The sequence below is a fragment of the Macaca fascicularis genome, chromosome 7 (assembly GCF_037993035.2).
Source record: "Macaca fascicularis isolate 582-1 chromosome 7, T2T-MFA8v1.1".
NCBI lineage: Eukaryota > Metazoa > Chordata > Mammalia > Primates > Cercopithecidae > Macaca > Macaca fascicularis.
This window is the reverse complement of record NC_088381.1, coordinates 54909978-54925765: the sequence shown is the minus strand read 5'-3', so window position 1 is coordinate 54925765 and position 15788 is coordinate 54909978. Positions and strand designations below refer to the sequence as shown.

The 15788-nt window shown below is 57.1% G+C and overlaps 1 protein-coding gene across 15 annotated transcripts in view; it reads left to right on the top strand.

The window, feature by feature from the left end:
- Window positions 1-10113, top strand: part of LINGO1 (leucine rich repeat and Ig domain containing 1) — a 204366-nt gene extending 194253 nt beyond the window's left edge. For all 15 annotated transcript variants that reach the window (XM_073996481.1, XM_065548254.2, XM_073996480.1 and 12 more), the window contains one exon: window positions 7241-10113. In XM_073996481.1, the coding sequence (XP_073852582.1) occupies window positions 7253-9097 (1845 nt within the window). In that variant the 5' untranslated portion in view covers window positions 7241-7252 and the 3' untranslated portion in view covers window positions 9098-10113. The remainder of the gene's footprint in view (window positions 1-7240) is intronic.
- Window positions 10114-15788: the final 5675 nt, after the last annotated feature.

Genomic DNA, 15788 nt, shown 5'->3' with positions numbered 1-15788 from the left:
TCTCCCATTAGCAGCTCCTACCTTATGCCATTATCAGCCATTCACACCTCAGCGGGGATTAGCCCTGGAAAGCCAGAATGGAGCATCTTTAAAAGGAGTCCAGGGACCGGGGTCAGGATTTGGGCTAGGAGAGAAGCCATTAGGAGTCCCAGGATGCTCTCAAGTTGACCAGGCCACAAGTCCCTTCCCGACTACACACCTTTGCTCTCACTGTTTCCTCTGTGGAACGTGCCCTCCCCCTGCCTCTTTCTAGGCCTGTGGGAAATGTTCGTATTTCAGCCTGAGCTCACATAGCACCTCCCCTCACCACAAAGCCTTCCTTCATTACGAGCTAGGTTAGGAGTTGGAGAGCAGAGTGCGAGTCCTGCCCCTCGCAGCAGTTGTCTGGTCGGCTCTCTCTGCTCCTTTGAGGTGGGCGTGTCTGCAGGCAGGGCCTGGGAGTGTGGAGCTGTATCAGGCCCGGTCCCACTTCGGAGGCTCTCAGTCTGGGGGCCACAGGAGAGGAGGCTGCAGAAGTGCCAACGGAGCTGGGAGAAGCCCAGCAGCAGTGCGGGCAGAGGGTGGCCAGAGATCCAGAGGGGACCCACCAGAGGCTGTCCCTTCTTCCCAGGCTAGAGGAGAGCCCCCAGGGGAGAGACCCTGGGCTGCTTCTGAAGGCCAAGTAGGAGGCCTCTAGGCATGGGGAATGGATGGTTGGCCACTGCGACAGAAGGAAAGACCCAGGCCGGGGTGACCGTCACAGTCCTCTCTAGAGGGGCCCCACTGCGCCTCCACTTCTGGCCACTTGACCCCAGTCATCTCTGAGCAGGCGCAGTTCCCACTAACACACTTTATCATTTCCTGAAACGGATCCATCATACTGAAGCTGAAGCAAAGAAGGGACCTCAGGCAGGCAGGGACTCGGGGAGAGGACAAGTCACAAGGAGCCCAGGCTGGGCCTTGCCTCTTCTTTGGTGATCTGGCGTGAGTCCCCTCACCTTTCTGAGTCTCCCTCCCCACCTGGATATGGAAGTGCTCAGACTCACCTGGTGGAGTGGCGAAGATGGGGCTGTGTTAACAGGCCCCAGGCCGACATGCACAGGTGGTGGGGGCTGGGAGAGTGGTTGTGCCTGCAGAGCAAGCTCTGGCCTCTGTCTCTCCCTTCCCTGCCCCCAGCCTGTGTCCCTATCTTTCTCCCCTCCTCCCGCTCTGCTTTCTCTGCCTCTCTCTGCCTCTCCTCTGCAGCCTTACCCACCACGTGTCTCCTGGGTGTCTCCTGGTCTCTGACTCTTTCCCTCTCCTGCTCTCCCCATCAGTTCTTGGCAGTGGATCTGGGCAGAGCCCTGGGCAGACTTTCCAAAGTGCTCTAGCCCCCTTCCCAGGCCTGCCGTCCTCCTCGCTCCATCCCTCCTGCTGCCCACTCACTCATAGGCACAGCAGGCATCAAGGCAAGATGAAGACTGCACACACCTCCTCATTTCCCCATGAGGAACTGCCCCGGCCACACAGCCAGGCTGAGCTCCCAGACGACCCTGGGCCCCAGCCTTCATGGGGCAGATGCCTCCATGCCAGATTGCATGCCTGTGTGCTGGGGGGGGGGGGTCCCTGCGGTCCCTGAGGAACGCTGAGTGGGAGCACTATGAAATACTGATACCATAAACCTAAAATAACTCAACTTGCCATTCTGTGCTTCAGCCAGCCCCACATTAGGTGAGATTGAGGCCCAGGCGGCAGCAGCAGGCACAGGAAAGAAAGGAGTGTGGAGGAAAAACAGTGAGCACACATGGTGCGTGTAACACACCGTTTTCTGGAAGTTGGGGAAAGGCTTTTGTCAGGTTTTGGGGCAGATGCCTGTCCCCAATTGCTTTTGTCGGGTTTGTGGGCAGATGCCTAGCTCTCTGAGGACTAGGGCCTTCCCTCAGCCCTGGGGCCTCACCCTATCTCCACCCTGACAGGACAGCCCCTCCCCTGGCCTGGCCTGCAGAGTCTAAGCGCTGTGTCACATCAGGCAGCTCTTGGAGCAGGCAGCCCAGCTAGGAGACAGAGCTCTGCCACCCTCTAGCTTTGTGACCCAGGCCCAGGGCAAGCAAATTCCCTTTTCAGAACCTTTGTTCTTCTCATTTGTAAAATGGGTAAGAAAGATCTCTTTTGAAAGCATTTCTGAGACAATATGTATAAAACCCCAAACCTTGGCTGGGCACAGTGGCTCATGCCTGTGATCCCAGCACTTTGGGAGGCTGAGGTGGGTGGATCACTTGAGGTCAGGAGTTCGAGACCAGCCTGGCCAACATGGTGAAACCCTGTCTCTATTAAAAATACAAAAATTAGCCTGGCGTAGTGGTGGACACCTGTAATCACAGCTATTTGGGAGGCTGAGGCCAAAGAATTGCTTGAACCTGGGAGGCAGAGGTCGCAGTGAGCCAAGATCTTGCCACTGCACTCCAGCCTGGGCAATACAGCAAGACTCCCATCTAAAAAAAAAGCCCCAAACCTGGCCCATAGCCAGGGCTGTCCAAGTGTTAGTCCCTCCCCTTTTCTAAAGAAGGTGCCTGGTGGATGAGCCTGTAGAGAGGATGCTGTGGGGGAGTCATGCCCCTGCCCCCGTGGGCCTCCAGATGCTGCCTGTGACTCCTGAGCATCTGCCTGTGACTCCAGATGCTGCACAGAGTGACTCCTGAGCCCTCTCAGTGTTCTCTGAACCTGTCCATGGGTGATCCCAGGCCCCTTCCATCTCCCCTAATTACCCTCCTTCACCCTGAGACCCTGGGGGCACACCCTGAATGTGATGCCCCAAGGAAGGAAGCCCACCATCCTGAGCCACCCCCCGCCCCCAGAGAGATTTTTCCAGCCCCAGTGAAACTGCAGTTTTTGGCCTGAGCCTCCCATTTCCCTTTACCCTTAAGAAAGGTTTGAGGATGTCGACCTTCCAGCTGGAAAAGGGCTAGTTTCTGGTGGCGGTACCCTCAGGGATCCTGAAGTGGAGCCCTTACTGTGCACGCCAGAGTGGGCAGGCATCACTGAGCCATCACTCTCTAGCAGGCTGGCCACAGAGAACTGCATGTGTCAGGGAGCGTTGCCTGAACCAGGCCGTATCTGCCCCAGGACATGAAGGAGGGTGTGACCGGTGGCCAGCAGCCTGTCCCTTCCACTGTGGGGCAGCACAGGGCCTGGGGCAGCCCTCTGCAGTGCTGGTCTGATGGCTCAGGGTCCCCCACTGACCTGAGCCTGGGAAGGACTCTGGATGCTTTTGGGTCTGTGTGTGGTGCTCCAGGCACAGCTCTCTGCTGCCTGCCCACCTGCCTGCCTTTGATGTTTTATTTCCTTTGTATTTATTGGTCCAATTTTTAAACTCTTACCCTTGTAGGAAGCCCTTCGGGGGCAAGGATCCAAAATAAAACACTGATTAAAATGCATAAAATACCTCTTCTTGACAGTTGCAGGAGTAGCAGGCAGAATTAACGGTGCCAGGATGGCAGGAGCGGCACATTGCCCACTCAGCAGTTTGGGTGACCCCTCAGACGTGACTCTGCCACCATCCATAGATGACAGGGACCCCATGGGGGTGGGAGACCAGGAGACTAGGCCCAGCGGGCTGTGCCCTTGCTGTGCCATCTTGGGCAGGCATCCTAGCCTCTCTCAAGCTTCAGCTTCCCCACCGTTAGGGCAGCTGCATGTAAGAGGCATGGGATGAGGCATCTCAGAGCCCTTACCCTCCCAGAGCTGTCCTGCTCCCACGGAGCATGGCCCATGGCTCTGTGGGACCAACTGCCAGGCCTGGGGTGGCAGCTGTACAGGGCAAGGCTGACCAGCTTTTCTACCAATGTATTTCTTTTTTATTTTATTTTATTTATTGTTTTTACAGATGGAGAGTCTTGCTCTATTGCCCAGGCTGGAATGCAGTGGCACAATCACAGTTCACTGTAGCCTCAAACTCCTGGGCTCGAGGGATTCTCCCACTTCAGTCTCCCTGAGTAGTTGGGACTATAGGTGTGCCCCACTATGCCTGGCTAATTGTTAAATTTTTGTGGGAGATGGGTATCTCACTATGTTGCCGAGCCTGGTCTTGAGCTCCTGGCTTCAAGTGATCCTCCTGCCTCAACCTCCTGAGTAGCTGGGATTACAATGGGATAACAGTGGGATTGCAGCACCACCATGCCCGGCTTCCAACATACTTCAATTCCTCAGGTCTCTCATTGCTCAGTGGGCCTGATCGAGGGTTAGCCCCATCAGCAGGGCTTCCACCCCTGCAAAAACTCACTCATGCACATGTTTCCTTTCAAAGAACATTCGTGGGGGTGTGTTCTGTGCCACACTTCACTGAGCTACAGACACACTCTCTGCCCTTGAGCACCTCACTCTCTAGCAGGTGAGACACACACACCCATGACTGAGCCAGGATTAAACATACATGACAGGAGAGATGCCAAATGCTGAGGCTTTAGAGCATGTTTCCCTCTTTGCTCAAGGTCACTAGGAAGCTCTCACCTTTTGTCATTAGGCAGGACTTGGTGGCATTCTTTCCTGACTGGCTTCCCTTTTTTAGCTTTTATCTTTTTACCATCTTGTAGCATAATTTTTCTGTCAGTTGGTTCAAATCACTTTGGGAATGAGGTGTGCTATACACCAATTACATAAAATCACTACTATAAGAATAACAATGTTGGGGACAAGAGGTGATACCTGACTGAGTAGGTCAAGGATGGCCTCCTGGAGGAGGTGGCCTTTGGGGTGGAAGGTTACAAAGACTGCTGGGGCAGGAGTCTGGGACAGTTCTCCAGAAGAAGATGACTTAGAGATAGGAGTGTGCAGGACAAAGTGGGGAGGGCCAGGTGTCTTTGCTCAGGGACTGGTGGGAAAAGAGGAAAAGAGTGCTCAGGGCAGGTTGAGGACAGGTGGTGCAAGCTTCCTGTGTGCCAGATTCGTGTCTGTATGAGAGGGGCTTACCAGCACCTCGGGGTGGCCTGTGTCCTCACTAGCCCCCCTCATTCCCCAGCCTTCTCTCCAGCAGCTCCTGCCACCCACCAGCCCAGCCCTAAGCTGGATGCTAAAAGTCCTATTTACCTATTGAGGTCCCCAGCCTCACACCCGTGCCAGCCTCAGCTGCTGGCCCAATTACTTATTGATCGCCTGTCAGGATGTTTGCTTTTCTGGTGGGTCACTGGAGCGTGTGTGACTGTGGAAAATAGCCTGGTGGGAGTGGGGTGGGGAGAAGCGGAACTGCAGAAGAGCCTGGAGAGAGGATGAGAGGGGCCAAAGGGAGGGTCAGGGTGGACAAAGCCCTTGGGGATGACAAAACCCTTGCAGATTCCATAACATGTCAGTGACACCCTGAGTCCTCTCTGCTTAATCAGTGACTTAATCAACAACCACGAAGCTCCCATCAGTCCTGGGAGACTGGTGGAGCATTTGCAAGTGTGTGGCTTTGTGGACAGACCAGAGCTCCCACCCCAGAACTGCTCCCTCTACTGGCTGGGTGTCCTTGGACAGCCACAACCTCTCTGAGCCTCAGTTGCCTTGATGGCTGATGCATGGAATGACAAGGATGGATGGCCTGTGGCCATGAGAGCAGGGGCTGTGTGAGGTGTGGGAAGGTGTGGGAAAAGGGCCTGAGCTAGGGTGGAGAGGGGACATGCAGTCTGGGCCTCCCCCTCCTGCAGTGAGCCCCCTCCAGGCCATGAGTTCAGCGTGTGGACACGGCAGCAAAGCCCCAGGGGCACTGGAGGCTGGAGTGGAGGAGCGGGAGTGGGTCCTTACCCCACCAGCAGCGAGATGACTGCAGCTTGGCTCCCAGAGGCCATCCGATCCACCCGTGGAGCAGCTCCTAGGGTCTGACCTACCTTACCCCCACCCCCCTACTCACATTCTTTGCCAGGCCAGTTTCCCATGGGGGTGGATGGAGAGAGAGGAGGGAAGGAGGAGACGGGAGGCAGTTCGGGGCAGAAGTGGGGACAAGTGGCCTCTGAACAGGGGGTAGGAGAGGGTCATGGAGGCTCCCACATACCCCTTGCTCACTCCACCTGCAGCCTATATGCAAACTGGACCCCGCTCCTTGCACGGTTTCTCATATCACCACCCCTCAAGCCCTGCATGGCTTCAGGGCCCAGCTTGAACAAGCCTCGGTGCTGTAGCAGGGGCAGACTCCTCCGGGGTTGCCTGGCTGTCCTGGCCTGTGGGAATCTGCACCTTCCTCAGACAAGCAGCTGTACTAGGAAAAAGGTGATGGGAGCCCTGAGAGACAGGCAGGTGAAGGCTGGAGAAGCTTTTTAAGGGGAGCACACTTCACTTCTTATTGGGTATCAGAAAACACTCCTTAGAGCAGTGGACTTCAATTAGGCCTTGAGGATGGAATTTCAACAGCCAAGGAAGGGGCGTTGCCGGAGGAAAGAACTGCAGGAGCCAAAACCGGGAGGCAGGAAAAAAGATTCTCCAGGCACTGGGCTCAGGAGCCTGAGCTGGGTCACCAATGGGACCCAGAGGAAGAGGAGAGTCACAGATCCCACCAGGAGTCCAGGCTGGATTTGGATTTGCAGGTGCAGGGGGCGGGGGGAGGGTAGCTTCAAGGCTGGGCCTTCTGGATGAGGTGTCCTCCAGCAATCCAGGAACCCCATGGGTGACAGACCTGTGAACAGTGCCAGGTGCCATTGGTTTACTGCAGACCCAGCTACAGAGCTGATGGGGAGGGGGGATGGTGTCTGCACCTGGGGAGGCTCAGGGCTCAGGGCTGAATGAGTGGGGCCCCCAGCAGCCTCAGAAGCCCTGGCCATGCAGGCTGGGGTCTAGCCACACTTCTGGCTGCTCTGGCTTCTTGGGGGCTGTTCCTAGAGGCCTCAGCCCTTGAGCCCCTTTGATTCCCCACTGTGAGCCCAAGGGCGGCTCAGCAGGTCTGGTTTTATCCCTGATGAGCACCAGGGGAACTGTGACTCTGGGCAGGGTGTGTGCCTGGAGTCAACCGCCTGTGAAATGTAAAGGAGATGGCGCCAATGCCAGGCTCTTTGAGGTGACCTGTCCCTTCCCTGAGCCCCTCCATCCCAAGGGTGCTGGGAGGGTCCTTTGGGAAGACTCCAGGCAGGGTAAGAGGCAAGGAGGAGGCAGCATGAGGAGGCCAGAGGCCCTTCTGGCATGGGCATCTGGACCCTGCCTCTCTATCTGCATCAGGGTCATCGTGACAGGGCAGGAGGGGGCCCAGGCGGCTTGGGGTGGGGTCCAGACACACACTGCCCTCTAACTGCCACTTCTGTCCTGTGCTTGCCCCCTGCTGCAGGTGAGCGAGAGGATGCTGGCGGGGGGCGTGAGGAGCATGCCCAGCCCCCTCCTGGCCTGCTGGCAGCCCATCCTCCTGCTGGTGCTGGGCTCGGTGCTGTCAGGCTCGGCCACAGGCTGCCCTCCCCGCTGCGAGTGCTCCGCCCAGGACCGGGCTGTGCTCTGCCACCGCAAGCGCTTTGTGGCAGTGCCTGAGGGCATCCCCACGGAGACGCGCCTGCTGGACCTGGGCAAGAACCGCATCAAAACGCTCAACCAGGACGAGTTCGCCAGCTTCCCGCACCTGGAGGAGCTGGAGCTCAACGAGAACATCGTGAGCGCCGTGGAGCCTGGCGCCTTCAACAACCTTTTCAACCTCCGGACGCTGGGTCTCCGCAGCAACCGCCTGAAGCTCATCCCGCTGGGCGTCTTCACTGGCCTCAGCAACTTGACCAAGCTGGACATCAGCGAGAACAAGATCGTTATCCTGCTGGACTACATGTTCCAGGACCTGTACAACCTCAAGTCACTGGAGGTTGGCGACAATGACCTCGTCTACATCTCCCACCGCGCCTTCAGCGGCCTCAACAGCCTGGAGCAGCTGACGCTGGAGAAATGCAACCTGACCTCCATCCCCACCGAGGCGCTGTCCCACCTGCACGGCCTCATCGTCCTGAGGCTCCGGCACCTCAACATCAATGCCATCCGGGACTACTCCTTCAAGAGGTTGTACCGACTCAAGGTCTTGGAGATCTCCCACTGGCCCTACTTGGACACCATGACACCCAACTGCCTCTACGGCCTCAACCTGACGTCCCTGTCCATCACACACTGCAATCTGACCGCTGTGCCCTACCTGGCCGTCCGCCACCTGGTCTATCTCCGCTTCCTCAACCTCTCCTACAACCCCATCAGCACCATTGAGGGCTCCATGTTGCATGAGCTGCTCCGGCTGCAGGAGATCCAGCTGGTGGGCGGGCAGCTGGCCATGGTGGAGCCCTATGCCTTCCGCGGCCTCAACTACCTGCGCGTGCTCAATGTCTCTGGCAACCAGCTGACCACGCTGGAAGAATCAGTCTTCCACTCGGTGGGCAACCTGGAGACGCTCATCCTGGACTCCAACCCATTGGCCTGCGACTGTCGGCTCCTGTGGGTGTTCCGGCGCCGCTGGCGGCTCAACTTCAACCGGCAGCAGCCCACGTGCGCCACGCCCGAGTTCGTCCAGGGCAAGGAGTTCAAGGACTTCCCTGATGTGCTACTGCCCAACTACTTCACCTGCCGCCGCGCCCGCATCCGGGATCGCAAGGCCCAGCAGGTGTTTGTGGATGAGGGCCACACGGTGCAGTTTGTGTGCCGGGCCGATGGCGACCCGCCGCCCGCCATCCTCTGGCTCTCACCCCGAAAGCACCTGGTCTCAGCCAAGAGCAATGGGCGGCTCACAGTCTTCCCTGATGGCACGCTGGAGGTGCGCTACGCCCAGGTACAGGACAATGGCACGTACCTGTGCATCGCGGCCAATGCAGGCGGCAACGACTCCATGCCCGCCCACCTGCATGTGCGCAGCTACTCACCCGACTGGCCCCATCAGCCCAACAAGACCTTCGCCTTCATCTCCAACCAGCCGGGCGAGGGAGAGGCCAACAGCACCCGAGCCACTGTGCCTTTCCCCTTCGACATCAAGACCCTCATCATCGCCACCACCATGGGCTTCATCTCTTTCCTGGGCGTCGTCCTCTTCTGCCTGGTGCTGCTGTTTCTCTGGAGCCGGGGCAAGGGCAACACGAAGCACAACATCGAGATCGAGTATGTCCCCCGAAAGTCGGACGCAGGCATCAGCTCCGCCGACGCGCCCCGCAAGTTCAACATGAAGATGATATGAGGCCAGGGCGGGGGGCAGGGACCCCCAAGCGGCCGGGCAGGGGAAGGGGCCTGGCCGCCACCTGCTCACTCTCTAGTCCTTCCCACCTCCTCCCTACCTTCTACACACGTTCTCTTTCTCCCTCCCGCCTCCGTCCCCTGCTGCCCCCCGCCAGCCCTCACCACCTGCCCTCCTTCTACCAGGACCTCAGAAGCCCAGGCCTGGGGACCCCACCTGCACAGGGGCATTGACAGACTGGAGTTGAAAGCCGATGAACCGACACGCGGCAGAGTCAATAATTCAATAAAAAAGTTACGAACTTTCTCTGTAACTTGGGTTTCAATAATTATGGATTTTTATGAAAACTTGAAATAATAAAAAGAGAAAAAAACTATTTCCTATAGCTAGTCGGAATGCAAACTTTTGACGTCCTGATTGATCCAGGGCCCTCTTCCAACTCAGTTTCTTGTTTTTCTCTTCCTCCTCCTCCTCTTCTTCCTCCTTTCTCTTCTCTTCCCCTGTGGGGAGGGATCACTCAGGAAAACAGGAAAGGAGGTTCCAGCCCCACCCACCTGCTCACCCCGCCCCAGGCGCCATCAGGAGCAGGCTAGGGGGCAGGCCTGGGCCCAGCTCCGGGCTGGCTTTTTGCAGGGAGCGGGTGGAGGGGACAGGTCTGCCAATGGGGGTGGGAGCCTGTCTGCTGGGCTGCCAGGCAGCACTACTGCCAGGGGTGGGAGCCTGGCTTGGGTGTGGCTGAGACTCTGGACAGGGGCTGGGGTCCTCCTGGGGGACAGCACAGTTAGTGCAGAGAGCCAGGGGCTGGAGGTGGGGCCAACCCCAGCCTCTGGTCCCAGCTCTGCTGCTCACTTGCTGTGTGGCCTCAAGCAGGTCACTGGCCTCTCTGGGCCTCAGTCTCCACATCTGTATAAATGGGAACATTACCCCCTGCCCTGCCTACCTCACAGGGCTGTTGTGAGGAATTGATGAGATGATGTATGTGAAACACTTTGTAACCTGTAAAGCGCTGTGCACACGTGTGGGTGACTGTTCTCATTATGGTCATTATTATCTCACTGTGGGGGATGGGGCTGCCGAGGGTCCCTTCATGAGGGTAGGGCTGGGGTGTGTCAAGGGGAGTGGCGCTCCAGGGACTTCCAGAGGCTCCTCCTAGGACAGCAGCTGGGGTTGTGGCCGGCAGCACTGGCTGGAGAGGGGGGCTCTAGACCTGAAGGGGATCCTGAGGCCGTGGGCATAGGGAGTCCCTCACCTCTGGTCTGGTGGTGGGTCTGACTGCCAGGCCTGATAACAGCTCTACAGGGCTCAAGGCTTAGCTCCCCAGAAGCTGGAGGCCCCCTATAGCATTGGCCTGGACTGATGCAAGGATTGGGAGCACCAAACTCTGCCCAAGCCTCCTTTGCACATCATTTATCAAGCACCTACTGTATGCCATTTCCCATGTAGAGTGCCCAGGCTGTGGGGACTGGGGGAAGCAGTTCTGGGACTGCCCTTGAGGCTTCCCAGGCCCAGTCTGGCCCCGTCTTCCACCAGGCCGTGGTCTGAGCCTGTCCTGGGCTGTTAGGGCTTCTGGGTTTGGGGCTGGGATCTGCCTGCACATGAGCAGACCCAGAGGCTCAGAAAACAGCTCCCCACCTGCTGCTTCCAGCCCTGCCCATTCAAACCAAACCCAGCAGCTTCAAACTTGACCCTGGAGAGGGGTGCCCCCAACAACAGAGTGTGAAGAGCCAGGCAGTCACCTTGTAAGTTTCCCATCGGCCACGGACCTTGACCCACAAAGCTGGGCCAGTAGGTCCACCAATCTCTGTCAGGAAGGAAGGGCTTCGGGCTCAGGGAGGCCTGGTTTCTCCCCTCAGGGCTCCCTCTTTCCTTGGGAACTCCTTGGGTTCAGCCCCATAGTGGACCCAGGGTGATCCTGTTGCTCATTCTTCAGGCTAGGGGAGAACTCCAGCGATATAAGAATCAATGGGCACAGACGCAGCTGAACATGGAGCAGGAGCAATAGGGAAGTCAGCCCTCACAGCAGGAGACTTCCGGGATGCAGCTTCTCCCACCAGGGTTCTTCCCAGAGCCCACGCCCCCACCCAAACTCGCACAGCTACATGCCTATCACCTTCTAAACCAAACCTCGGGTGGGATGACATGGTGGGCGGAGTCTGGTATGGAGTTGGCACTCAATCACTTATTCATTCATTTAATCTAAAGGCATCTCTGAGAGGCTGGTTGCCTCCTGGTTCCAGCTGAAGCAGTTGATAGCCGTAGCTGGGCCAGCCTGCCCTCTCCCCCATCTCCCAACCACCACCTAAGACTGTCCCTGGTTCTGGGGGAGGCTCAAGCCCTCTGAACTATGGCTTTATCCCCTGAGAAGAAACAGGATCCTCTGCCCATAGGATCCTGGACTATTGGTGTGCAACTGTTGAGGGTCCCTGTGGGCAGCCTAGACTGGTGATTATAAGGCTATAAGGTTTGAGGTCAGGTCTGAGTTTGAGTTCCAGTTCCAGCACTTACCAGCTGCTCAGCATTGTTAACGCCTCTGAGCCCCAGACTTCTCGCCTGTAAACACTTGTTCGGGTCATTAGGAGGATGAAATGAAGGCACATGGGTTGGCTTGTGGATCGGTGCAGTGCCTGCCATTCAGTCAGTCCTCTACCACTGGCAATGGTGATGATGACCCCACCCTTACACAGACGCAGAAGGGGTGGGCCAGAGAGGGTGGCAGCTTATCCTAAGTCGCACAGCTTCTAAGTGACCGATCTGGGGCCTGGTTCCAGACTCCCAGAGCCATAGACTTCTAAAACTGACTCAAGGCTTCTCAGAGCCACTTCTGGGCAGGAGAGCATTCAGAGGAGCACGAGGGACAGGGGGAGGGGTCCTTGGGTGTGTATACAACAGGAGGCCACGTGAGTCTTCAAGAACCCCACAAGCCTGCCCCTCCTCCCAGGAGAGACTGGCGCACAGGCCCCCTCCATCATCCCAGCCCTGGAAGTCCAGTTGGCACCATCCTCTGCAGGAGGCAGCTTATATGGGTTCTTAACTAACCCCTCTGGGATGCCTCAAGGCTGGTAAGAGCAGAGAGGTCAAGGGGCCAATTTATTCCTGGCTACTGGGAGAGAACAGCCCCCTGAGGAAACTGAAGGACACGAGAAAATTACTAGGTTGTTTGCAGATGGGGCCAGGATCAGTTTGGGGGAATGTGAGTGCCCAGGGCCCGTGGACTGGGTTGGCCAAGCAGAGAGGACTGGGGACTGGGCAGAGCCAGGTGGGTTTTAGTCCTGATGCAGCCCCTTCCAAGCTGTGTAACCTTCATCTGTGGAAGAGGGTTATGAACTCAACTGCTGCTAAAAGCACTGCTGGATTTGAAGGGCATTGTCCGGGAAGCCAGACTGGAGAGGCTGCTTTCTGCATGCCTGGACAGCCTTTGAGAGGGGGAAAGGAGGAGCAGATACTGCCTTGCCCTGGCACACACACAGCTAGAACCTGATCCCAGAGGTGGTTTGGAGCGCCACAGCCTTCCTGGGCCACCCACATTCCCCCAGAGCCCTGATGGCCCTGCTCTGCCTCAGACCCCATGGGGTGGCGGAGTCAGGAAGCCCCACTGTCTCAAACCCTATTGGGAGCCAGCTGCTCTGCTCACCTTTTAATCTGGGGCCAAGGGGATGAGGGTGGAGGAAGCTGTTGGGGAAAAGGCAAGATATTGAATCCTGAGAGTCCAGCCTGCTTTCCAGGAGACTGAAAGAGCAGCACAGCCTCCAGGCCTGCTACTCTATGAGGCAGACATGCCTGAACCAGAAATGATGCTGAGACTGGGAACCCACCCTCGACATTCAAGTGGACCTGCCCGAGGGTGGCACCAGAAAGATGAGTGTTAGAGGGAGCAGCGAGCATCAGGACCCCTCCCTGGTTTACCCCTCACAAGTCAGAATACAAGACTCAGAGAGGGAAAGTAACCTGCCTAGAGTCACACAGCAGAATGGCAGATGGAACGTGGGCTTTGGAGTCAGGCTGACCTTAGTTCAAATCCCACCTCCACCATTGAGTCCCACATGCAGAGTAGGATTAAATCCTATGTTTACAGGGTGTCTGGGAAGATCGAAGACAGTGTTGTAAAGTCCCCACCGACGCAGAGTGTGGCACCTGTTGGGTACACTAATGACCACTGTTACTAGCATGACATCTTTATGGGCAAGCAAGGGAGTGGTGGCTGAACTCAAGAACTGGTAGGGTAAGGGACTGTGGGACACAACAGGAATGCCAAATGGGTTGGGGTAGAAACCAAACCTGGCCATACCCTCTGCTTTGCCACTGGAGGCCTCAGGGCTATGTGGGGAGGATAGAAGCAGACTCCAGCCCATGAGCCCTGTTTGCCCAGGAGAGAGAGTGGCTGTGCCCTGGGGCCCTGGATGACAAGGAGGCAGGGGAACATTTCACAGAGAGCAAGGGAGAAGGGGTGAGAGGAGGAGTGGAGACCCCTGGCTGGTATCAGGAGTCCCTGGGGAAGTTCTGTCACCAGCTGGCCAAGAGCCCTTGAGTCTTTTAGGGCCTGAAGTCAGGGTTCATGAGGTACAAGGAACAGGGAGCACAGTCCAGCTGGAGCTAAGTGATTTATGGAACCCTCAGAGAACCTGCTTCCACAGCCTATCACCTTTCCTGCTTCTTTCCCCAACTTGGTGCGCTCTGATGACATGAGAGCCTGTACAGGACTGAAAGTCACCCCCAGCTGCCATTCAAATACCCCCAGCTCCAGCCTCCTTTGTAGGCTGGCTGGCTAAGGCCTTCGATTTCTTCATTCCTAGTCTCCAGAGAAAAAAAGTCTGGATGGTCACTCACCAGCCAATCAGTTGGCTGCCTTGAAGTCAGGTGCCCATCCCCTTGTCCAATCAGCTGTGGCCAAGGAGCTCAACTTGCACAACCAAGTTGGGGTGAAGATGGTGCAGAAAGCATGAAGGATTGGATGTTATCTATTTCTGCATAATGACCACACCCACAACTTACTGGTTTAAAACAACTGTTTATTTGTTCCTAGCTCTGGAACTTGGGCAGAGCTTGATGAGAACAGCTCATCTTAGTTCTGTGTGGCATCGACTGGGGAGACTTCACTGCTGCTGAAGGTCCCAGATGGCTTCTGACCATGTCTGTTGCCTCGGCTGGGAGGCTGGAAGGGCTGCAGGGCCACGGGCTCCTCTCTTTCCACATGGTCTGTCTGAGTTAGTTTGACTTGTTTAGGGTAGCTCAGCACTCCAAGATGACATAAATGGAAGCTCCCAGGTCTCTCGACGCTGAGGCCAGGCAGACCCATAGCACCACATTGGCTGCATTCTATTGGCCAAGGCAGTCTCAGATCTGCCTAGATTCAACGAGAGGGAGGAGAGAGCCCAGCTCTCACTAGGGGAAGCTGCAGTCACACGCAAAAAGGCACACAAGGTGTGAGAGCTGTCACGGCCACTTTTGGAAGTCACCCTCCACAGGGACCTCTGTGGTGCCTTATTCCTTTGAGGAACCACTCATGGGTGCACAGCCCTGTATGGTTCGCTGAGGAGTAGGGGGCTTAGAGAGAGATGGTGACTGTCCCAGCGATCTACAGCTGGTAAGGAAAGAGCCAGGACCTGAACCCAAGTTTGCTGTGCAGTCTGAGGCCCTTTCCATAGCGAGGGTACGGGGCAAATATGGCAATAACCACAATAGCTACTGTTCATCGAGGGTTCATGCCAGGCCCCAGGCCAGATGTTCTATGTGCCTTCTCTTATTTCATCATCCCAGGAGGAGGGGCTTACAGGCTCCCTTTCAGATGAGAATACTGAGAAGTGACTGTCTGGGGCCCACCACCATGTAGGTGCTGACTCCAGGATTCACACTTAGGACGCCAATACTTCCCTGAAACAAAGCACCACATTGGGCCGGAAACACTCCAGACTCAGGCTTCTCATCTGTGAAGTAGGCACGGCGTCCTTTCTTTGTGGAAGGTAGGGGAGGAGGGTGTGCTGTGGCCTGGGTGGGTGAGCACATGGAGGCGGGGGCATGCTGTAAGCTTCTGCCAGTTGATTCCCCCGTCCTGGCTCCCAGCCCACCTGGCATCCCTGTGGAGCCCTGAGACCGAGGCCCCGCAGCCTGCTCTGACGGACTGGCACTCTAGGCCTGGCCTGGTCCCTGCTGGGCCACTGGGGACCACAGGGCAGGGGTCTAAGAACATCAGTCACACAACACATCCCTAGGAGGACAGGGCCCTCCCCTGGGAGCTCCAGCCTCTGCCTGCCTAAGAAAGCTGATTGCTCAGCCTGGAAAAGGATTTACAGCCTCCCCATAAGCCTATTATGGCTCATCCTGTGGCCCCAGCCCAAGCCCTGTCATCCTGCCAGGTGATAGTGCTGGTGTCTGAGAAGGGGCCACGGACACTGAGGGATGCCCCAGTGCTCAGCCCCAGCTCCTTCCTACCCCAGCCTTCAGGCCAACCCAGGAGGCCCCTCCATGCCCCAGGTGTGACCCCAGCAGGGACCCAAGGTCTGGCTCTCCCTGTACATCCACTGCCTACACCGCCTCACTCCCGGTCTGGACTGTGACACACGGCCACAGAGACAGCCAATCCTGGGGCTGGAGTGGCAGGATGTTCCAGAGGAACAGAGGAGGAGGAGGAAGCTGGAGGTGGAAGAAAGACAAAGCCAGGCAGGACAGAGGACAGGCAGGCCCTCCCCGTGATTCATCC